The 23429-nt window shown below is 36.6% G+C and overlaps 2 protein-coding genes across 2 annotated transcripts in view; both read right to left on the bottom strand.

Annotated features, from left to right (window-relative positions):
* Positions 1-3277, bottom strand: part of LOC144446959 (cytoplasmic FMR1-interacting protein 1-like) — a 32439-nt gene extending 29162 nt beyond the window's left edge. The window contains exon 1 of the mRNA XM_078136818.1: positions 3168-3277. The gene's annotated coding sequence lies outside the window, so the exon portion shown is untranslated. The remainder of the gene's footprint in view (positions 1-3167) is intronic.
* Positions 3278-4603: 1326 nt separating this feature from the next.
* LOC144446747 (DNA-directed RNA polymerase II subunit RPB2) lies at positions 4604-22700 on the bottom strand. The gene is made up of 22 exons (XM_078136573.1): positions 22558-22700; positions 22187-22410; positions 21051-21163; positions 20388-20548; positions 19796-20013; positions 19352-19516; positions 18895-19091; positions 16506-16689; positions 15867-15989; positions 15041-15184; positions 14583-14722; positions 14221-14332; positions 13573-13727; positions 12559-12757; positions 11287-11552; positions 10487-10581; positions 9734-9855; positions 8867-9085; positions 7989-8210; positions 7237-7397; positions 6713-6908; positions 4604-6206 (listed from the first exon to the last, which is right to left on the bottom strand). Exons 1-22 carry the CDS (start codon positions 22574-22576, stop codon positions 6114-6116), a joined length of 3528 nt encoding a protein of 1175 aa, XP_077992699.1. The 5' UTR covers positions 22577-22700; the 3' UTR covers positions 4604-6113.
* Positions 22701-23429: the final 729 nt, after the last annotated feature.

Below are 23429 nucleotides of genomic sequence, written 5' to 3'. Positions count from 1 at the left end.
TGTTGCGTTAGACATCATTCCGTACTCAAGTCGCAATGATGTCATCCAATAGACCGGGTTCTTCGACAAAAAATGAATAAATGCGCACCAGTTTGGTGTTCAGCTGTGTTACCTGTATCAATGTAAACTATTATCCAACTTTGTCACTGTGTAGGCAATGTTGTGACTTCTATACTAAATAGCTAAATCTACATCAATGCATTGTGAATAATGTGAATACTGTATTGCTACTTTGTAACAAAATGAAATGTCAATCAAACTACCATGACAACAATATCTAACATATATCAATACACTGTAGTATACATGTACATGTATACTACAGTAAATATAGCCAGATGTTACAAGTGTAATCGATTTTTGTTTACACAAGCCTTACCTTAGAAATGCATGCCACACCTGCCACACACATATATTTCATGACTGTGTATTTTAAAATTTACAATGTATAAAATGAGTCCTTATACTTACAGGGTTTATATTTTGGTAATTATCATATAAAACTGTCAAATGATATAATTATTGGAAAAATTTAAGTCTAAAAAATTCCATGCTGAATAATTTCTTTTCAAGATTTCATGTAGATGATTATCATTTTTCCAATAAACATGTTATTTTTTTATTACAAAAGCAAAGTATATATTATCATTGTTTATTCAACTGCCATTCATATTTTAAATCCTTTATGTTGTAGTTTTATACTAGTAAATTTTACCTAATACTGTATCCACTGTCATCGTAACATGTAAATTTAGATATTTGATTGATATTTCTTATTTTGTAGATACAGTTTCATTGTACATCTTTCTTATACATATAACAATAAAATATTATCAGGTGTATCTATTTTAGATATATAAATCAAGATATAGTAAAGAATGATACCCAACTGTAAAACTTAATCGGTGTGTTGTGGTTAATTTTTCTTTCGATGCACCAAAAATAAAATTTGCTATTAATTGGGGAATACATTGTTTATGGTTCCAAGAATCACTAGGGCAGTACAATGTAGTTACTTTGGAAAGGTGAATGAAACGAATGCTTTCATTTCCGATTCATTTCCTTGCTATTAATTGATTTGATGCTACAGACTGGATGGTTAAGTGGTACCCTCTTCTGGTCACATAAGCGATAGTGGGCGTGGGCGTGGCAGGAAAGGCTGCCCCTAATCCTACTATATGCCAAATATCTTTTGGAGTCCCTTAAGAGAGACTGACAGGGCACTCGTACTGCAGTGATAGAGGCGAAATTCTTGGATTGTCGCACGCCGCAAGATGAACAAATGTGAACGCATTTACCAAGAATGTTTTCATTAAATTTCAAAGTGATGCAAGGTGAATTTATAAAGACTGAGTGGAAATACTGGTAAAAGTAAAACAGTAACAGAAAATCATAAAAACTACACTGGCATAATGTAATGTTATGGCACTGATATCGTATTCTGGTGTACATTAGTAAAATTGATGTCATAACATCAGTATATTTCCTTAAGGTATATGTATACAGTACAAATTACATTGTATAATAGCAATACATTTTGTTATCAAATTTTTCCTTGTATAATTCCTTTAAAATCTACAGCAAAAAAATTACACCCTCAAACATACACTCACCTTATGCCCTGTTAAGTTGGTAAAGGAACCATTCTTAAAAGTCCATTCAACTGATATAACTTCTTAAACCTACCCATAAAAAGTCTATAGGTCTGATCATTTCTAAAATGCTATACTGTCAAACACAAATAATCAAGAACACAACAATCTGATGTGTCATTTATGTATACTAGATATTTACACTACTCCTTCCTTATGTATATCTATGTATGTGTCAATATACTGATGATAACTACTAGGAAGAAAGTAACATGTTTACTCTGTGTCAAAGGTCATTCACTTCACATACACTATGATACAGGTATGCAGTCTACTTTTTTGAGATCAATATTTTTGACAAAGGGATTTTTGAAGAGATTATCCATTTGAAATAAACAAAACATTCAAACATCAAAAATTTGTCACCTATCTATTTGTTGTATTTATTTGTTCACACTATCTACATAATTAGAGACATTTCTAAGGTTTCTAGGACTGCTAAACTCACTAGGTTACCAAGTCTGGTCTGAATTCCCTGGTTGAGTTTTTTTCTTGTATATATTTTTTTGTCCTTTCCAATATATTTCCTCCACATGTGTATTTGTATATACGTTATGAATTTACAGCTGCACTCTCTGAAACTGTTTTGTTTAGTACAATTGTACAGTAACTTACTGTAATAATATCAATCGTACATCGCATAATTGCATCACCTGTGGGTAAACATATTTTCAGTAGCTGTATACACGATGAATCAAATCAAAATGATTTTTGGGGCCGCACCCAAAAATCAGCACCCTAAATGGTGATCATAATTTCAACCTATTTTTGTACTGCTTGTGGATAATATGGACAACTGATTAAAATGTACAACATCTAATAACTGGTATTTTATAATTTTCAGTGAATATATTGTGGTTGTCTGATTGAAAAATGATACGCCATTTTACACCAGTACAGTTTTACCATACATGTACGTAGTGACAGATTCAAAACCAACCTTTCGCTCTAGATTCAAACTTGCCACTACACTAGCTACAGATAATGTAATTAACAGACACAATATCATGAATATTCAAATCTTTTATCTAATTGTAATAATTTGTGGTCAAAAATATATGAATATGTTATCCAGTTACAAAATCGAAACAAAATTATTCTATGGTAAGGCACTTATTTAACTTGAAGTTGAAAATATCACGGAAAAGACGGAACGAGTAACACCAGTACATAGTTCAACATCATATGCAACAAGGAAGTAAGCGCATACCATTACACGTAAACATTATGGGGTCAGCCTATCGCCAAACATTTAAAATCACTGGGTTCCCATAATTTGAGTTATTTCAAAAGTTTTTGCCGGTAAAATGTATGAATATATATGTCTAATCGTTCACTGGTTGCCTACGGCACGTACCTGGCAGTGATCAGTTCACGAAATCGCTAAAATACGCAAAATCCTCGGTGTCTACCAGTATGTTCACAAAATAGGCGGAAGCTCTACCTGGGTGACCTTTCTGGGGACCTTTTCGGGCGAGGCCGCGGGCGAAATAGAAATGTTCAACTTGTACTTACCCGATATTCTAAATGTACATAGTATCCTAGTGCCAAGCCTTTGGACTACGTTCCACTTAATAGTCTTTTAGGGCGTGTATGTAGTAGAAAACTGAAAATAAAAGTTAATGGCGGACTTTCGTAAACTATGTGTACGTTCAAAACAAGCAACAGTTCGCCGTGATTGAAATAGCTATACAGGGCGCCCTCTGTAACAGTATCATTTGTGCTTTTGTTTTTACGTTTCATTCGCCTGCTGAAACGTGATTGTTTTGTCGATGTCCATAGCTGCTATATTGCACGAGTGAATCCATGAACATAGTATCCAAGTTCCCCTAATTGCCTCATCCGCATAGATCTCAAGTGCCCAGGCACCTAGTCTTATGTGTGAATTTCCTTTCCTGATAGTAAATTCTAGATCAATATCCACCAATACCCAATAAAGTACAGGTGTGTGTACAAACAATGTCGATTTTGTTAACAGTGAACAGGTCTGGAAGTCTGAAAGTTTGGACTGACTAGCTTAACGTATATCTTGTTATTCAACAATGATTTTCACTTCCATGGAAGGCAAATGACCTATGGACACAGACCACTTGCGATGTACAAAATGAGCACAGAAAGAAAGCTCAGTTTCTAACATGTAGTATCAGAAGTCTGTAGTTTTTTTATATGGTGAAAAATGTGATAAAATCAAGGTTTTCCACACTTGTCAAACGAGTATTTGAGTTTTGTTGGTGAATATATAGGTTGGGGTGGACAAAAAAACCTATCATTGTGGATGCTCATTTTCAATCATGTGGAGGGGGCTCCTGAGGGCAAAGAATAGTGTTTTTGCTAAGGTTTGGGAACCCCGGTAACAGAAAGGGGGAAAGAGGTAAAACTGGTAGTGCTTCCCATGCAATGTATCATAGTTTAGGTGGGGAACCCCGGTAAAATGATGTGGGAACCCCGGTAGATTTTACCTACTTACCGCCCTTAAATAAAACACAATCAGAATATATCAATATTTAAGAGTAAGGGGAGTGGCAGATTGGGCAAGCCACTACTTGACAGTGAAACAATATTTTACAAATCCAAAATACATAAAATGATGACGGGGTGAGTTGACAATGGGATGAGTTAGTTTTGGAACAAAGTGACTAGCAATCTACTAGAATACCCGACTATGATAAATATTTCAGGGGGGATGGAGGGGGGATGGGCAGATTACATAAGTCACTTGACACTGAAATACAAGACTTGACACATACAACATACTGGGTTGACACTGTGACTTTTGTAAACTTGAATACACAGAGATATCTGTTAACAGAATTAACATTCATAATATACAAAGAGTAACATAACTGAGTCAGTATATGTCATATCATATGAAGTACTATTTTATTTCAAATACAAATGTTTCAAAAAAATAATTACAAGTCATCAAATGCTTGAAATATTTAAGTTGACCATTAGTTTACAAAGCACAGTAGATGTATGGCATTAACCATTGAAATACATCTCAGAACCACTGACATCATTTCAGGATGAGATGAGCTACGGTGCGTTTACTGTGTCTATCTTCCCACCTCAAGAGGGCAGGCTTCAATATGCAGTCTCCCACAGCTGGAACAATTCCTTGACAAGTCAAGATGCTGTGTGTCTATCATTCCGGTATGTTTATACAGTGACATGGATGATAACTTACATAATGATATCAAGTTATCAATGAAAACTGGTCAAATGTACTGGGGTTGACCATGAATACAACTTTCAAACTTTATTCCAAGAATACAACTTGACAGGCCAATACATACACTGCTTACAAATGCTTACGAATAAGATATCAACAAAACTCAAATGCACACAATTGTTTTCTGTTACATCTTTAATTCATCTTGAAAAGCTGTCAAAATATTTATTTCAAGGGAAAACAACAATACATTTCTCAAGATTCACTGCATTGAGTATATGAAAATATTTGCTTTGCCATGATTATGTCTTTTACTGGTTACGAGTTTCTCTCTTTAAAATCTTTATTTACATTTACATTCAGTTCCTGTATCAACCAAATACTGCTGCTTCTAGATCCCATGATAATCATTCCATACTTCCTGCACTAAAATGAGATCAGTTACTTCATCAGCCACTGTATAATAAATCGTAAGAAATACAAAAACCATGTCACAGCGCCCTCAGAGAAGCAAGTCAGATTGGTAATGGCTGTTCAAGTAGCTCGTAGTAAGTCAATGGAAAGTCCTCAAAACGGCCGATCTGGGATTTCACTTGCAGGATGTTACTGACTTTGGTTCACGTTTTCCCAAAATATCGATAACAAACTACACCTGCCTGTAGTACTTCTCAAACGTCATGTATATCTCACACTAGGGGTAAAATACTTCTCTCTTCTCAAAAAATATGCACTTGAAGTTCGGTCTTCCAAAATACTGTATTCACACTTATATCGCAGTATTCACACTATTCTGTTCTTTGCACCGACATGAAGCAATCAATGTCTTGATCATGGTTACCAGATGTCATCTACAATTAGGTGCTGCGATGCATCATGTACACATCTCATCATCAACATGACAACAACAGTGTGCCCTCTAAGCCAATTTGACGTGCCCCCGATGCACACAATTTCTAGTGACGCACCAAAATTTTGGTGTTCCCCTATCTCTTACTATATGGTGACTCACAAGAAATCCCAGTTTTTCTCATTTTGACTCACAACAACAAAATTTGGCTATCGCTAGAGGGCACACTGGTCTTAGTTGATGGTATCATAGCAAGATCACCTTGATCTGTTCAGTCACAAGCACTGACACCATCAGACCATATTTCCCCTGCATTGTAGTAAGACCAGTTACTGGTAAACAGTCCCTGTTTACTACTAGTAATGTCATCATAAGTTCGTTGAGCAACCATTTATCTTGATTTGCTCATCTTGGCAGTCTCCAGCATTAACAGTATCAGACACTACGATACAGTCATCATTCTAGGTGCAATACTCATGGCCATCAGCTCCTGGAATAACAGCTTACATGCATATGGCATACGTATCTGTGAAATCTGAAACCGTAACAAAAAATTTAATGTTACATAGAGATACTAACATTGGCATATAATCATAAAATAATTGTTTTACCACTATCAATCACAGTATTATATAGGAGGTCATACATAACCACATATCATAATTAATTAAATACGTGATAAATTTTTATTCTGAAATTTGACACCCTGTATCACTTGACACTCCATAACCAAAACTTCAGTAAATCATATTTAATAGGCAGCTACCCAATATCACTTAACCATCCCAAGCAGTAAGTTATTTCCGACAATAATCAATTTTTCAAATGTTTTATACGTTCCTGAAAGTTTGACTTACAAGGTTTAGTATTTCATATAGTACTATACTATGACACATAATGCAATGCTCAAGGTTTAGTCATGTGATCATGTTTGGTGAATTTTTCAATAAGAAAAATAGTAAAAAGTTAGATGTTTGGGGGTTTTACCAATTTCAACATTAAGATGAGAAAGAGCAATCGCGGCCAAATACTATCACCCACCTGTGTCTTGTTCTTGCACCCCCTACATTCAAATGTATTGTTCCTCAAATTGGCAATGGCGATCAGACCACATAAATTACAAACATGTACTCTGTATGGATCTGACACTTCAAACAGACGTTCTCGTAGAAACTGTGCTGATCCGTGAGATATTTGACAATCACGTTCCATTTCACCAAAACGAAGACCACCATCACTGTAGAGATACAATGTAACAAATCAAATTTTACGTATTTAAAAACAGATTTCTGTTTTCAGGATCTGTCGAGGCCACCTAGCACAGTAACATATTGATCTTTATTCTCACCAGGAGCTATAGAGGGCCTCCTAACAAAAAGAGTTATTTTTACACTCACTGTGAGCTAGCCTCCATGGGCTGACATATTCAAGATCTGTAGAGGCCCTTAGCACACAAAAATTAGTTCATTTTTATGTTAACGTTGATCTTTCATTCCATGGGCTGTCTTGTGCAGGATCTATTGTAACCCCCTAGCATACAGGAATGGGTTAATGTTTACACTCACCGTGATCTACCTTCCATAGGCTGTCTGTTCAGGATCTGTAAAGGCCCCCTAGCACGGGAGTGAATTTTGTCGTCCACCATATGTCTCAAACGTTGATAGTATGTTGGTCCAAGGAAAACTTGTGTTCCCAACTTCCTTCCGGTAAAACCATTGAATAACACCTGGATAGTATACAATAGCATTTATTTAAACATACCACATGGATTTCCCAGTGTTTTTGTTAACGGGTGTAAGCAGGTGAAATCTACCTTAGTTCCCTTGTCATCTTACCAGGGATCCCTACCAGTGTGTTCCATAGGATTGTAAGCATGTACAATCTACCAAGTTTCCCTGTCATTTTACTAGGGTTCCATAGGATTGTAAGCAGGTAAAATCTACCTGAGTTCCCCTGTCATTTTACTAGGGTTCGACACCAAAATTATGGTTCAATGTATTTAGAAACTATGCCAGTTTTACCATATTGCCCTTTCTGTTACCAGGGTTCCCCAACCTAAGCAAAAACACTGATTCCCCAAACAAAATGTTGTAAATGATGAATGGAGAACGAAAGTTGACACAAAGGAGATTAAATTAATTCAATGAGGTCGCAGACAGACCGAAGAGAATGAGATGATGAAGGGACTGACATAGTGACAGACAGACAGACAGACAGACAGACAGACAGGCAGACTGACAGACAGACAGACAGACAGACAGACAGACAATCACCTTATATACAGAGGCTGTAACTGAAAAGAAAGAGTACAACTTACCTCATTGCCTCTGAGATGATAACCATACTCGTGTAATAAATTAGAAATCTTTTGTACATTTACAGTATCATTGAATGGAGTTGCATCACCAATTTCACCTTTGTTAGCCGACACTTTGCCTTGGAGACATTCAATTAAATGGCCAATTGTCATACGACTGGGGATAGCATGAGGGTTGATGATGATGTCGGGTGTGATGCCTTCCGCTGTAAATGGCATATCCTGTCAAACAACAGATAAAACAGCAAATAGTCACATACATGAAATGTTGAAATCACAATTCATTTTTTACAAATTAACTAGGAGACTTCATAATGTCTTTGAAAACATACACATGCACACACACACACACACACACACACACACACACACACACACACACATCATGTCTGTCTGTCTCACATTGTTACAAGTACTACCATATGCTATGAAATACAAAATTTTCAGTTGGAAATTATTTCTCTTTTTGCACAGGTGTGGTTTTCTGCTAAAATAAAATCCACTTGGAATTTTTTTTTACTCATAGTTGCTATGCATACCTTCCTAAATCAATGACAATTAGGTCAAGGAAAAACAGACAATTTCTCTTTTCAGTGAAAAAAAATAAATCCCTTAAAATTACTATTCGACAGTGGTGAAGTTTGCACATTTTGAGACCAAAATAAATATTGTCTTATTCTCATACTGCTCATTATCAGTTTTTCCCATCAGTATCTCTACAAATTCAAGCACATGGTGGTACATAAAGATTGCTAAAAATAGTGGATTTTGACAGAAAAATGCAGTTTTTGAAGTCGTGTAAGAGTCACAAGACATGTCTCATAATACCAATACTTAACTATTATTTCCAATTGCTGATAAACTGATGTAGTACTCACCTCCTGCCTGTACTGAATACCACAAGTACCTTTCTGTCCGTGACGACTGGCAAACTTGTCTCCAATCTGTGGGATTCTGACAGATCGGATTCTAATCTTACAGAACTTATAACCTTCCTGGTTGATAGAGACCATGACTTGATCCACTATACCAGTCTCACTTCTACGCATAAATGTACTGCAATCTCTTTTACTGTACCTTCTGGTAGTACTTTCAAGCTAGTCAAATGAAAACAAACAGGAAGTGATCTCAGGGCAATCACCAAGTAACATGTATATCTGGAGTTTGTAACAAACATTGAAGGGGATGCCACTCCAGAAAAAAAAGACATTTTCATACACTTTGAGTTCTGGCGAGTCATTCATCGTGTAAATTTTGGTCAATTGCCAAGAATACCAAACTGAAACTACTATTTCGTATGTTGATTTTTCTATCAGTGGTACACCACTGCACCATGGGTATTACCAGACATGAATATTCATTTAGAAATAAAATCCATATTCATGACTATATATATGCAAGAAATACACATTTTGGAATCATGAATATGCATTGTGCAACTATTTGTAGGATAATATTAAATACTGCTATTAGCTGATATGAAAACAAAAACAGTTGTTCCAGAGAACACTCCAGGAACTAGACATTTTTCATAAACTTACTGGAGAGCAATTTCATTTCACTTCACACACACTATGTACAAAATTGTCACAGAACAGAGTTAAACTTTTCAGTGGAAGTCCTTCCATAGACATGCAATGTCTCAAGGGAGTCAGCAAACATGCCTACGCGATAGCAAGACATAACATTATTCTCTGTCATGATTATATATGTTAGGCCAGCAGTCAATGAAAATAAAATTTTACCTCATCTTCATTTTCAGGCAGTGTTACAGTTTTACCAATCAGAACGTCGTCACCAGACACACGACTACCTGGTGCTATGATACCATCATCATCAAGTTTGTCATACACAGCAGCTCTCATACCTATAGGAGATACAATGTGTACACATCAAAGAACTGAGCTACAACACAGCAGCTCTCATACCTACAGGAGATACAAGGTGTACACATCAATGAACTGAGCTACAACACAGCAGCTCTCATACCTACAGGAGATACAATGTGTACACATCAAAGAACTGAGCTACAACACAGCAGTTCTCATACCCACTGGAGATACAGTACGTACACATCAAAGAACTGACTGACAATACAAACAGCAAATAAGGAGAGGCAGTGATGGGATACTACATCAATAAATATATCACATTTGGTGGTACATTCTAATGTAGACTCAAAAGATTCATCATGTGTACACGCCTTCAATTACTCATTACTTGTTTTAGCTAATGATTACCAGGAGGCACCAACACCAATGAATCTTTCAGTCTATTTGTATATAGCCCTCAAACATGTCATGGTCTTACAATCTTTTGCTATTTACTGAGAAACTAACAAGGACTTGGCATACATGTATGTTGTTTCACAATGACTTTTCAAGTAGGAAGTCATGATAAAATTGTTAAAATCCAAAAATCATTACCCAAGCCTCCTTCATATGACCACGTTAACAATGTTGTATAAAAAAGACAAAATATAACACTAGTCTACCAACCTTGACAAGACTCAGGATTTGGTTTTTCAAAGACTTCTTCCTGGTCCAGACCCTTCTTAGATTCCTGGTCTTTGTAGGATCGGTAGAAAACTGACCTGCAAGGACATAGAGAAACTCTTTACAAATTAAACATCTGTCTTTGGTTATATTTGATAAGTTCGCATAATAAAGCAACATGCACATATTTGCTATAGTGTTGAAAATGAGTTTGGGTTGTTAGTACACAGACAAGGGAGTGGGCATGGGTCAAATCTATAGCCCTTTCAGTATTCTTCAAAACTGGTTGGATACTACAGAATTTTGAGTAAAAACAACATTGGATTGGTGTTTCACTCTGTTCAACACTGGTCAAATACAACAGAATTTACAACTTAAAAACAATGTTAGATTGGTGTTTCACTCACAAGATACGTTTTTGACACAACAATAGACAAATTTCAACTCTGGACTAACAATAACAGAGACACAACAAACACAGCAGGATCCTTTTCCCAATCACATTGAAAGTGATAAGCTAATACTATTCTTTCACAATGCAGTAGAAATAGGCTTCTGCTGAAAACATTACACATGAATTGATGACTTTAATGATTTCAAACTTTCATTTTCTAAGTGACAATAAACATGATCACTTGAATACTTCTACATCCCCCATTGTGTGTGGCACCTATATAATTCTTACTTTTGGATTTGAAGTTCTGTGTGTAAAAAAATGTCATGTCACATTAAGTGTAACACCATGACAACATCATCTGTATTGTATATCTTGATAAACCTATGTATAAGAATTTATAGTATACCTGAAGAATCCTCTTTCAACAGCAGATGCATTCATAATAACAGAATCTTCTTGATTGTATCCAGTGTATGATGCAATAGCAACGATTGAATTAATACCAGCGGGTAGTTCTCGGAAACGTAGATATTCCATAGACCTGGTGGTTACTAGTGGTTTCTGTGGGTAGTACAGTACATGTGCCAGTGTGTCCATTCTGACATGGTAGTTGGTAATGTACACACCCATGGCTTGTTTTCCCATAGCTGACTGGTAGGTGTTACGAGGAGACTGAAAGCAAACACACAGACACTTTACATAATCAAACTGGCACACAAATACAGTTGTTCATAGGCACATGCAGGCTGAGAACAAGACAACATCAGTCTTCCCCAGTTCTCTTTTTTCCCCATTCCCCATTTTCTTTCCTGCACTGTTTTGGTTCCTGTTAATGTTGTGTACATAGTCAAAACATTGTCAACTCGTTCATAGGCACTCTTATACATGTAATACCTCATCATGTCTTGCACTTAACGTAGTCAAAATTAAGAATTGCAAATGTGTTCAGTCATTTTTCTCTCAATGGTTTTCTCGTCTCAAGGTTCACTGGATAGATCAGTAGTAAACTTTTGTACTATGTATATATTATCATTGTTAAATACATGAATTGAATGGACATCAACAATTGCCTAATGACGGAATTAATTATTATATACTCTTCAGGTTAACATTCTCTTGGATAGACTGAGAATTTGGTTTACTTGTCGACAAGGGGTTGTCACTTGTTTAAAACTGTAAATTCTACATCACCATTCCGTAGGTACTACAGATCACGTGAGATAGCACTTCTTGAAAAAGCCCACTGAGGTGCGAAACTAGTTAAAGATTCAAGCAATTCTTCTTTTCATTTACAGCTGTAATTACTTCATGTATTTCACATAACCACACACTTACATCCATTCCCACTACTCAGTGTTGTTGTTATGGCCAAATATGAAAGTATTTTACTGGAGTTACACCTCAAAAATTACAGTACATATTATCCATGATAACTTTGCTAGTTTTACCAGATTTTTCCTCTCTGTTACTCAAGTTCCCAAACCTTAACAAAGACACTGCTACTGCTATAGATTTCATGCCTCTAGTCTAGCTGCTGGATCCCCTCATGCTCTCCTACTTACTAACAACCGAACATCGCCACTGAGGGTGCTAAGAGGTACTCATCACCCTTTAGCTTTCTTCAGCAAACCCCACAATCACAGATCCAAAGTCTTACAAGATTATTGGCGCTTCTTACCTGGTTGTGATCTGGGAATGGAATAATAGATGCACATACTCCAAGTATCATAGATGGATGGATTTCACAGTGGGTGTAAGTTGAACAATAACCCATACCCTTCTCTTGTAAGTCATCTGGTGTCATAGCTAACATAATTGTTTCTTCTTCTAGTGTGTCTATGTATTCTACCACTCCACTAGCCACAAGATCTTGCCAACTGAAACAATATAAACGAAAATATTAATAAGGCAGAGGTGCTGGTAAAATATCTTTGTTTAACATGAAAATAACACTCAATTAACTTGAAGCTTGTCAAAGTTAAAATGAACATAATATTCCCATAATGTTTAGCTATTAGAAAACAATGTTTGGCAGATTTAATGTACCAAAATATGTTTTGAGCCTATGTACAACAAACACTGAGCTAACTTCTATTGAGATACAAGCTACCATTTCCATATGGCCATGTCAACTTACACACCAGCTACCATTTCCATATGGACACTTCAACTGAAATACAAGGTCTCATTTCTAATACGACCGTGTCAACTTACATACCAGCTACCATATCCAAGATGGCATGTCAACTTACAAACCAGCTACCATTTCCAAGATGGCCATGTCAACTTACATACCAGCCATCATTTCCAAGATGGCCATGTCAACTTACATACCAACTACCATTTCCAAGATGGCCATGTCAACTTACATACCAGCTACCATTTCTAAGATGGCCATGTCAACTTACATACCAACTACCATTTCCAAGATGGCCATGTCAACTTACATACCAGCTACCATTTCCAAGATGGCCATGTCAACTTACATACCAGCTACCATTTCCAAGATGGCCATGTCAACTTACATACCAACTACCATTTCCAAGATGGCATGTCAACTTACATACCAGCTACCATATCCAAGATGGCATGTCAACTTACATACCAACTACCATTTCCAAGATGGCCATGTCAACTTACATACCAGCTACCATTTCCAAGTAATCATTTACCTATATATAAATATTTTTACCTGTAATTGTTATACTCTCTTTCCTTCAACATATCAACATGTCTTTTCTTTAACAGCAATTTCTGTTTCTCCACAATCAGTAAGGGTCGACAAATTCTGCCAGCGTCAGTATAAATTCGGATTTCTTTCTCTCTAATGTCTCGAACCATCGACACCTTAAATAAGAAACATTTACATCAGTGCATTCAATGAGCAATGTTTACATGTCAGCATGCGTGCTATCCATCACATTCCCTAGCTCCCACGGCATTTCGAGCTGAGTATGTTTAAAAGATTAATTTCATTTACACATATGTAGTAAGAAATTGCAATCTTGCTATCTTAAAGTGTGCAGTCTCCTACTGGTTGTATCAAACAGAGCCAGTGAACACTAACATGAAGTGGGCTGTAACAGAGCCAGTGAACACTAACATGAAGTGGGCTGTAACAGAGCCAGTGAACACTAACATGAAAAGGGCTGTAACAGAGCCAGTGAACACTAACATGAGTGGGCTGTAACAGAGCCAGTGAACACTAACATGAAAATGGCAGTATAAATCACAATTCAACTACAATGACTTCAATACTTCATTACCTAAAATCCTTCACTTGTATTAAACACCTTGCTATCTAAACTCAAAGTGCTAAATTACAGACACCAATACTTACTTCTGATACAATGATATCCATCTGTCTTCTCAGCTTCCTTAGTGTATTCATCAACTGTTCTGGTTCTCTGTGGATACCAACCCAGCAACCATTCACAAAGATCTTTGTTGCTCTGTGTATCAAATGATGACAAGAGAGATGAGATTCATCATCACAACAGAGGTTTGAAAGCGATAATTTTGTCTTTCTCACTACCACTGATGACATCTTTGACATGGTCTCTGTCCAGAAAATTCCAATGAAACAGTTCTTGAGGTAGTTGCTCTTAATATGTTTTTCATACAGACAACATATGACTTATAAGAACCCATACTATAAGAGCTCTTGTGCCATGGCCACTTTACAGTATGTCACCCACTTACTCATTTATGGCTGATGGTGCAATCTCTTCCAAGTTTTCCATACTCCATTCCTCCAAGAATTCCAGGATTGGACTGGGTTGGGATCCTACGGATATGTAGGCCATCAGGGCTAAGTTTTTGACAAGCCCTACAGCTTGACCCTGTCATGGACAAAACATAGTAAACATTGCATTTACTATGAAGTTTGAGGGTATACAACTATGTGTCTAGACATACAATACATTATGTGTCAATTGTATCATGTTTATCCACATGTCTATCCATCCCTGTTATCTATGCAATGTTTGTTTTTTATTGGTCTGACAACTTTGACTGTAAGTCAATCACACACACACACACACACACACACACACACACACACACACACACACACACACACACACACACACACACACACATACATACACACACACAGACAGACCATACAGACATGGAAAAAATATTGTGGTACAACTCACCTCTGGCGTCTCAGCAGGACAAATCATTCCCCACAATGAGTTGTGTAATTGACGTGGTCTGGCTAACTTACCATCCCGACCAATAGGTGAATTCAAACGCCTCAAATGTGATAGTGTTGATGCAAAGGTAAGTCTGTTCAACACCTACAGAAGAGGAAACAACATCAGAATATGTCAAATTTGTTGAATATGTCAAAAAACAGAACAGCATCATTTGTATGCACAGCAGTCAAAGGTACTAGGTCAGGTCAAGTACTTTTTTTAGAATTGAATGATACACAAATGATGCAAACATGAACTAGTATTGTATGATCAACAAATCATAATAATATCTACGTAACACTGGTAACTAATCATGCCGATTAAAACAGAATCAATCACAGTAACACAAGCTTTACACTGTAAGATATGCTGTGTTGTTCAGCATGAAGGTAATAAGCACTTAGGAGTCTTGACTATTCCATGTTCATCTCATTCATTTTGTCTGCCAAGTCTCATGATGCAACAGTGAACCAGTATTAGAACTATGAAGGTGAAACAGAGTTTTAACTTGGTGTTTCTTCATAATTATGCTAATTAACTTATGTGATGTGAAATCATGAAATGACATTCCAGAACCCATGAAAGTTTATGAAAATACCCTTTTAGCATGCTTCAGTAGAATAGATAAGTGGAATACAACAAGTACATTTTAATATGCAGCAGAAATTACCCCATCAAACATATAAAGTTAGCCTGCCTTTGCCACATTCAAGACAAGATACCAAACAATATTCCCTGACGTGGAAACACTACAGTACAATTCCTGATAACCAAACATCAGTACCTGTGAAACTCCAGCTCTGGCTTGATGTGCCTTCTTCTGTTCACCCCAATTACCAGTAGCAAGGGAATATTTCAACCCATCTGTGATTATTCTTGTCTTGATAGCTAATTCCAAGTTGAAATCCTGGCAATATAAACAGTGGAAAATGTAATCAATTTCAGTTTCTACATGATATGTCCCTTCTCTCTACTACAAACCATCACCATATACTTCAACCAGCAATTTTCATATCTCTAAGTCTTTTAAAACGAGAGAATTTTGTCCAAATGTGAATGAACCTGTCACGTATAAATGTTTCCATTTCTTATAACAACATTTATTTATCTATTGTACATATTAGCTGTTTTACAAATCAGGTCATGTAAAATATCACACTCTTTGTATGATTTGCTGTGGACCTTCAATGAAATAAATTATTATTATTCTATTGTCATCACTATGTACGTTTTTACCCATTCTAAGTTCTGACCACCATTTTGAATTTGGCGAATTTGCATAACACCAGAGTTCACTTTTGGGGTAATAATCAATTTACCCCAAAATTACCCTACAGTGAACTTTGGGGGTTAATCACCCCAAAATTACCCCATGGTGCCCATTGGGGGCTAATAAAAGAAGCAAAAATACTAGTTGACCTACCTTTCCCTTGTCAATAAATTTCTGTGCATATATCCTCACTTCTTTCATTAAATTCTTAAATAGATGTCTGAAGAGGAAAGCCAGCAGTGGACCAGCTAAATCTAATCTTTTGTTGCCATAGTGATCTCTGTCATCTAACTCGCGTCGACCCAAGGCAGCCAATAGCAGTCTGTGTACCATGTACCTATCAACAAACACATCATAGTTGTTAGAAGTGTCTTCATGAAATCAGGGCTAGAAATTCGCGGTAGTCCCGCGTCCACAGACTACCAATGTTTGTCTCTGGGCTACCAAATTATGTGAGTGGTAGCCCAGTTGGGCTACTAAGTTTTGAATGAAACTGTGACAGCCTGACTCCGACGCCTTCCGGGCCGGGGGCCTTCGAGGTCGCAGTCCTGTGGGACCTGTTCTCCCAAAATTAGCGTCAAAATCAGTGCGTCTTTTCCAAATTTGCATCCACACTACGTGTATATCACATGTACACGAAATACATGTACACTGTACACGTCATTCTTCCGTACATCGTACACACAGCTTGTACTTCCAAAATGTCACAACAAAACATTTATATGCAACAATATTCTGTATAGCGATTTAATGTTATCTTTCTATACTTTAAATTTTCCATGGTAATCACTCTCTGGAAATATGATCTCCGGCCCGGGCCCTTTCGGCTCTTCTCAGAGTCTGAGTACAGTACACTCTCGGTACAGCACTGCATTAACTAAATTCCATCACATGAATGACAGCTTTAACTTTCAACTTGACAGAGACACAGTTGTAATGGTGTTTGATAAAATCTTATGCTGCTGATGAGAACTGTTAACTTGGTATACACCTGTCCTACAGATTCGTTTATTCTTGAAAGATGCCTAAAACATTCCGTGTGTAAACCACGCTTACGCAACCACAGAGAGCATGCAGTGGTGAATGGTAAAATTCACGTAATGCATTTGATCTAGTAGTAGTAGCAAAGCTCAAAAGAAAGTTGAAGTTTTAGTGAGAATGAAATGGTGACGTGATGGTTTGAATTTATCTGAGTGAAGTTTTCATCATGGACCGTCTGCCGATGTGGTCTAGACTCTGTTTGATTATCTCTTCGCCCATGAATGGAAGGGCCTTTGCCGTAATGGCCGTCATGTATTAATACAAATCCTGTCTAACCCGTCTGTTAATAAGTAACCAATCACGTGGATAGATAATGATAACAGCACATAGTTTCTAAACTACCCAAGACGTAGTCTCCACATCAGGAAATGGCCATGGGGCTTATGAAACTGTTAATACGTTTTCCATACGTTGAACCATATTCAAATTTTACAGGTCTCACTGCACCAAGAGATTTAGCTAATAGTTACTAGTAAGAACTGCGACTAGATGTCTTATTCTTCATTGCAATAATAACCGTACGTTGTTTACTAACAGTAAGCCTCACATGTCCCCTCTTTATGACACGTCCCCAGAGACACATACATGCAAAAAATTGCATCCCCAGTTCAATTATGGCACACATAACGCGTTAATGTGATCTCTCAAGTTATTCAATCAATCATTGAATTCAATACATCATATAGTTACATATATACACAAACAGCATTAATTTAGGAATGTATGCATATGGGCTACCAGTCACTGCTCTCGGGCTACCAAATTTAAATGATGGTAGCCCACCTGGGCTACCAAGAAAAAAAACGAATTTCGAGCCCTGGAAATATATGTATGGCTAGAAATACCATCCAGTCTGTATGGACAGTTTACTGCTAGAGAGAGTTCATTTTAGCATTTTCAAAAAAGAAAGTTACTCAAATCAAACACAAACTGCCCCGGGGAGGTTTCCATCTTTATTTCTCCATCATGCAAACAGATCACAGGTTAAATAAATTTATGATTTCAAAAATGTTGCAAAGTTGTAATACATACTCAGTGTTTTTGACAAGAAGTGGGTAAAATCTACGCGAGCTCTTGAGAAGGTATTTTAGATAAGTTGTTCGCATCAAAATTATCATACACAGTGTGGAAATCTGTGCAAGTGACAAATGAACTGACTTTCATGTGGTAACTTGGGATCTAAGACCATAACAAATACACAATCATTATCTCCTCATAAGGGTAAACAGCTGTCCGTTCAAATCCTCTTTCTACCAGGGGAGTATTTGTTTGTACTCAACAAACTACAATTTGGGAAATACAGGATTTTAATTACCACAATTTGAACTTCAAACTATCCATATATAAGTTAAATGAAAAGAAAACCTGATAACTGTTCAGTAATTTTTTTAAACCTAAAATTAGTATTCGTAGAACTAAACCATCACTATTCCATACACAATGCAAATTACCAAACATGCCATTTGTTTAATGACTCCCATATGTACTATTTGTTACTCACCCCAAGAAGTATGCTTTCTTTGTTTCACAAAAGTCACTAACACCAACATGAGGCAGCATTTCTTTTTGTAAGATTTCTCTGGCGTATTTGATACGTCTCTCCTTCGTCACACCTGGTCTGGCACCACGAGCACCAATGAAATTCAAGGCAACATTCTGTTCTTGGATGACAAATGCCTCATCTAACGATGGTTTGACCTAGGAATAACACAGAAGAAAAAAAATGAGTTTGTTAATTCATTTAAAGTTATGCATTCATGAAGTATAAAAGCACACACTCAAAATGTATGAAATACCGACATATGTTCAACAAAGACATAAACTACTTCAAGTGTATCATAACAGATTGGATATTGATGCAAGGTTATTGTATCAACATTGAAATTTCAAACATGGCTAAAAAAATTATCAACACACATCATAACAGATATTTCAAATTCAACAGACACTCTCCTTACCATTTCCATCATTTCAGGGTCATCAAAGTCATAGATAATGTGTTCTAGAATATCTCTGTCAGACACAAACCCTAAGGCACGGAACACAATCATGATTGGAATCTCCTGTCTGATGTACGGCAGTGCACAGACGATACGCTGACCAATAGCACTCTTTCTCACACCCTGCAAGATAAATCGTTTAAACATTTTTAACTTCATTTAAGTTGCAACAGGGACATCTTTTAAAACTGTTTCATTAGATATGATTACTTTGATTATAATATAAGACTAGTATGTGACCTTCCCAAAGTAGTCAATTCTAAAAATGTCTTCAACTAACAAAATTTTTTCAGAGGTAATGACAATGGATTTCAGAAAAATTATAAACTTCACAAAAAGGGTATCTCTTATACCCTTTTGGCAAATTCATAATTTTTTTATCACACTGACAAGACAACATACCTGACCACCCCTAGCCATCATGTGTACCCATAGTGTACTGGTGGGTCTTGATGAGTGTTCAAGACATGACCTACATTCCCCTGTGTATGCATACTTGGAATCTTTCTTGGCAAACACATACACCGTATTGGTAGCCATTTTCTCCTGGGCTATGAGTACTTTCTCTGATCCATTGATAATGAAATAACCTCCTGGATCCAATGGACATTCGTTCAATTCTGTAACAAAAAAAGCAATGACATATGTTTCTTCTCTCAAATGTAAATTACTAGGAGAATACTTCAGTACAGTGAATATACATTTTTGACAGCAATGAAGGATACATAATTGGTCACAAATTGTTATACACACACGTATTGAAGTCAGTGTTCTCCATAACATACACAAGGCATGCAAAATCTGTGCAACTGGGCTCTCGTTAGATAAATATTCCTGTATATGCTAGCAAAGGCAATAGTAGTTATTAATGGTTCGTGTATGTTTATTGCACAATATAATTGGACGGTAATATGGTTTCGCTTGTGCTCAGTTATTTTTATCAAATTGCTGAAACACACTGGAAAGTATAGTTCCAGATAAACTAGCTGATTACCTGTTAAATCACGATCTGTAAGACCACTGAGGAGACAATATGTGGACCTCAACATAATTGGAATTTTGCCGATAAATGTTTTCTGATGTTGAGTTTCTATCGGATCTTCTCCTTCTCGTATAATGGTCTTGGTGATGTCCACATACAGAGGAGCTGAATATCTGTCAAAGTAAAGCAAGTAATCAGACCCTAATATGGAAATCAAGCTATAGGACATTAAAAACATCTCAATATATCCCTTATCGTCAGTTACTATCTTTTAACTAAGAATTGTAATAAACTTCACGGACTGGATATGGGTTGAGGTTGAACGGTGTTAAAGTCTGGCCTTGGTAAGGCCTGTAAGCCATAATACCAAGATCTGCAAAATATATATCCAGTCTGTAATGTTTGTATCATATACCCTATGGCATTAAAATACATTAGAAAATATTATTTTGCCTTTTTTGGAGAAAATAACGATTGGACGATTCACGCAAGTGCCCTTATTGGGCAAAGTGTGCTTGGGCATGATGTGGCAAATCAATGCACAAATGAGAGGATGCCTTTTCCCCATTACTTTACAACGGCGACAATACAGATAAGACACTGGGTAAACAATTCCATTTTTACAAAGTGTACACTGTAACACATACGCACAGAATATTGTAATGTAATACTTACGTTAAGTTTCTGAGTCTGGCTTCATTTGGCATCATAGGACTTGGTGCGCCATCTTTCTCCCAATGTGTTGGTTTAGACAGATAAATCTGTTCAAACTTCAATATAAACCTTGGCTGTAAACAAAGGAAAATGACACTGTTAATTTAGTAAAATGTTATGTAAATGCATATCACATACATACCATTGTTATTGGAGGATGACTGTTGTCATGACTACAAGCTGAGAACATTGCCAAAGACAAGTACTACAGATATTTGAATGTGATAGTGAGTGAACTTGTGATGTGAGTTTTGCACTCAGGTTCAATGTCAGAGTTTGATTTTACATGTCAGTTCAATGTCAAGGTCATATCAAGAAATACACTGGGTTCAACCTCAGACCACTAACTATCATTTCTTTGTGATTGTTCCCACATCAAACATGTACGAAGTCAAAACTTGGTGGCATATATTACTGCATTACTATTATTAGCCAATATTGCTACAAGCACCACATTGTTTATGACAGTTACATACAGTAGAGCGAATTACTAAACAGGTTGTTGCGAATGATGGAGACTAATTTGAATAATATATTTGTGGATCATGTATACACAGACCCTAATGTGATTTGAAAGGAATTATGTATATGTACTATTAGTCTATATTTTATCCAAAAACAAATACATGTTACAGTATATACTGTATGTACTACTTGATCAATGGCTTCTGTGACTATTTCATTTACTGTCAACCACATTTTAGTCTAGTTCCTATATGGTATTGTTTCGATTTACACCTCCACTCACAGTTAAACTTTAAAGACCACATTGGCATCCAGACTTCCACATTTTTAACACTTAAAGTATACACACAATGTTGCAAAGTATGCAGTATTGCTATTGCAACTGGAGCAGTTTGAGTGTCATAAACAATGTGCTTGTAGCAATATTGGCTAATAACAGTAATATGTGCCACAAGTTTTGACTTCCTACATGTTTGATATTGTGGGAACAATCAACTGAAAACTATCATCAACCATAACAGGTCTTTGTCTTAGTACAGTACTATTCTAATAACAACAATTTGACAACAAAAAATCAGACTGTACAAATGAAAACCCCGGATCTTGTGTAGTTCTCATAGTGGTACACTTACCGGTATTTCAACCTCTGTAGTAGTGTGTTGGGCTTCAGCTTGTAGTTCTATCGGAGGAGAATCCTCTACAATTCTCTGTACGGACATTTGTATGAACTCATCGAATGAGTCCAGTTGTTGCCGGACAAGACCTTTCTCGTCGAAATACGAACTGATAACGATCCAACAGGCCTCCTGCCACAGATCTGGAGTGACATCTTCTGACTCGTCTTCATCGTAGACGTCTAAGTACGTGAACGAAAAATAAGTTCAATGTTTTTGGATCAATCGGTGCTGTCACCTATATGGGTTTGCTGCGTCAGCAAAGCAGACATGATCCAGACCAAAACAATAACACTAAACATCGAATGCGATTTGGCAATCTCTCTTACCTTCCTCCGGGTCATACATCCTCCAAACGATCAAAGCAACTCTTAAAAATTTATTTCGAGTGGGGAAGAATTCCCTTGCACCAAAGATGCCGCTGATTGAGGGGGATTTAAGTTCGTCTGAGAAACAACCGTCAGGTGGACGCCATTGATTCAGGCGCACTGGTTATCCGTTTGTTTGTAACACTTTTCTCAATCTAACACCATCAGACCCTCAACGCCATTATCTTCAAAACTTTTGTTTTTTCGTACAGTTTTCTCCCTGTTCCAGAGGCCAGGAACATGAGATCTAAATAAATGCAGGGAAATGAAAATTCCCATAGAAAATGAATACAGAAAAACTTAAGCGACCCATTCAAATAAAAATGTACATCAACATACTTTATCAGGACAGGCGCTTTGTTAACGTTATCAATTTAAATACGTACCAAATTAGATGAAATTTTCATTCTTCAAATATATTCATATATATTGTCTAATTAATGAAATCATCTATTATGCAAATGACTCATTAAAATTAAAAGCTAGGACAGGACATGCGCATGCGCTCTTTGTTAACTTCAATATATGAGTACCAAATTATATGATATTATGCAAATGTCATCGCAAAACCTTTAAAATGATGGGTTAATTTTTTATATATAAGTAAGTGTATGTGTATATGTTGGTGATACTTTCATTTCAGCAATATAAAAAAAGGTACTTTTCGCTCATTATATACGCTCGTGGGGGTCGAAATCGTACGTACAATCGGTGACGTTGTCATTTTTTTTAATAGGATCGGTCGGTCATGTTCGGGAGAGATAGAATTAAATACGACCGCCTTAGTAGGAAATGTGTGTTTGGTTGTCAGTTTCTTGGTTGCAAAACTTCTT

Source organism: Glandiceps talaboti, chromosome 15 (genome assembly GCF_964340395.1).
Source record: "Glandiceps talaboti chromosome 15, keGlaTala1.1, whole genome shotgun sequence".
NCBI classification, from domain to species: Eukaryota; Metazoa; Hemichordata; class Enteropneusta; family Spengelidae; genus Glandiceps; species Glandiceps talaboti.
The sequence above is the reverse complement of the archived record's forward strand: the minus strand, read 5'-3'. Positions and strand labels throughout refer to the sequence as shown.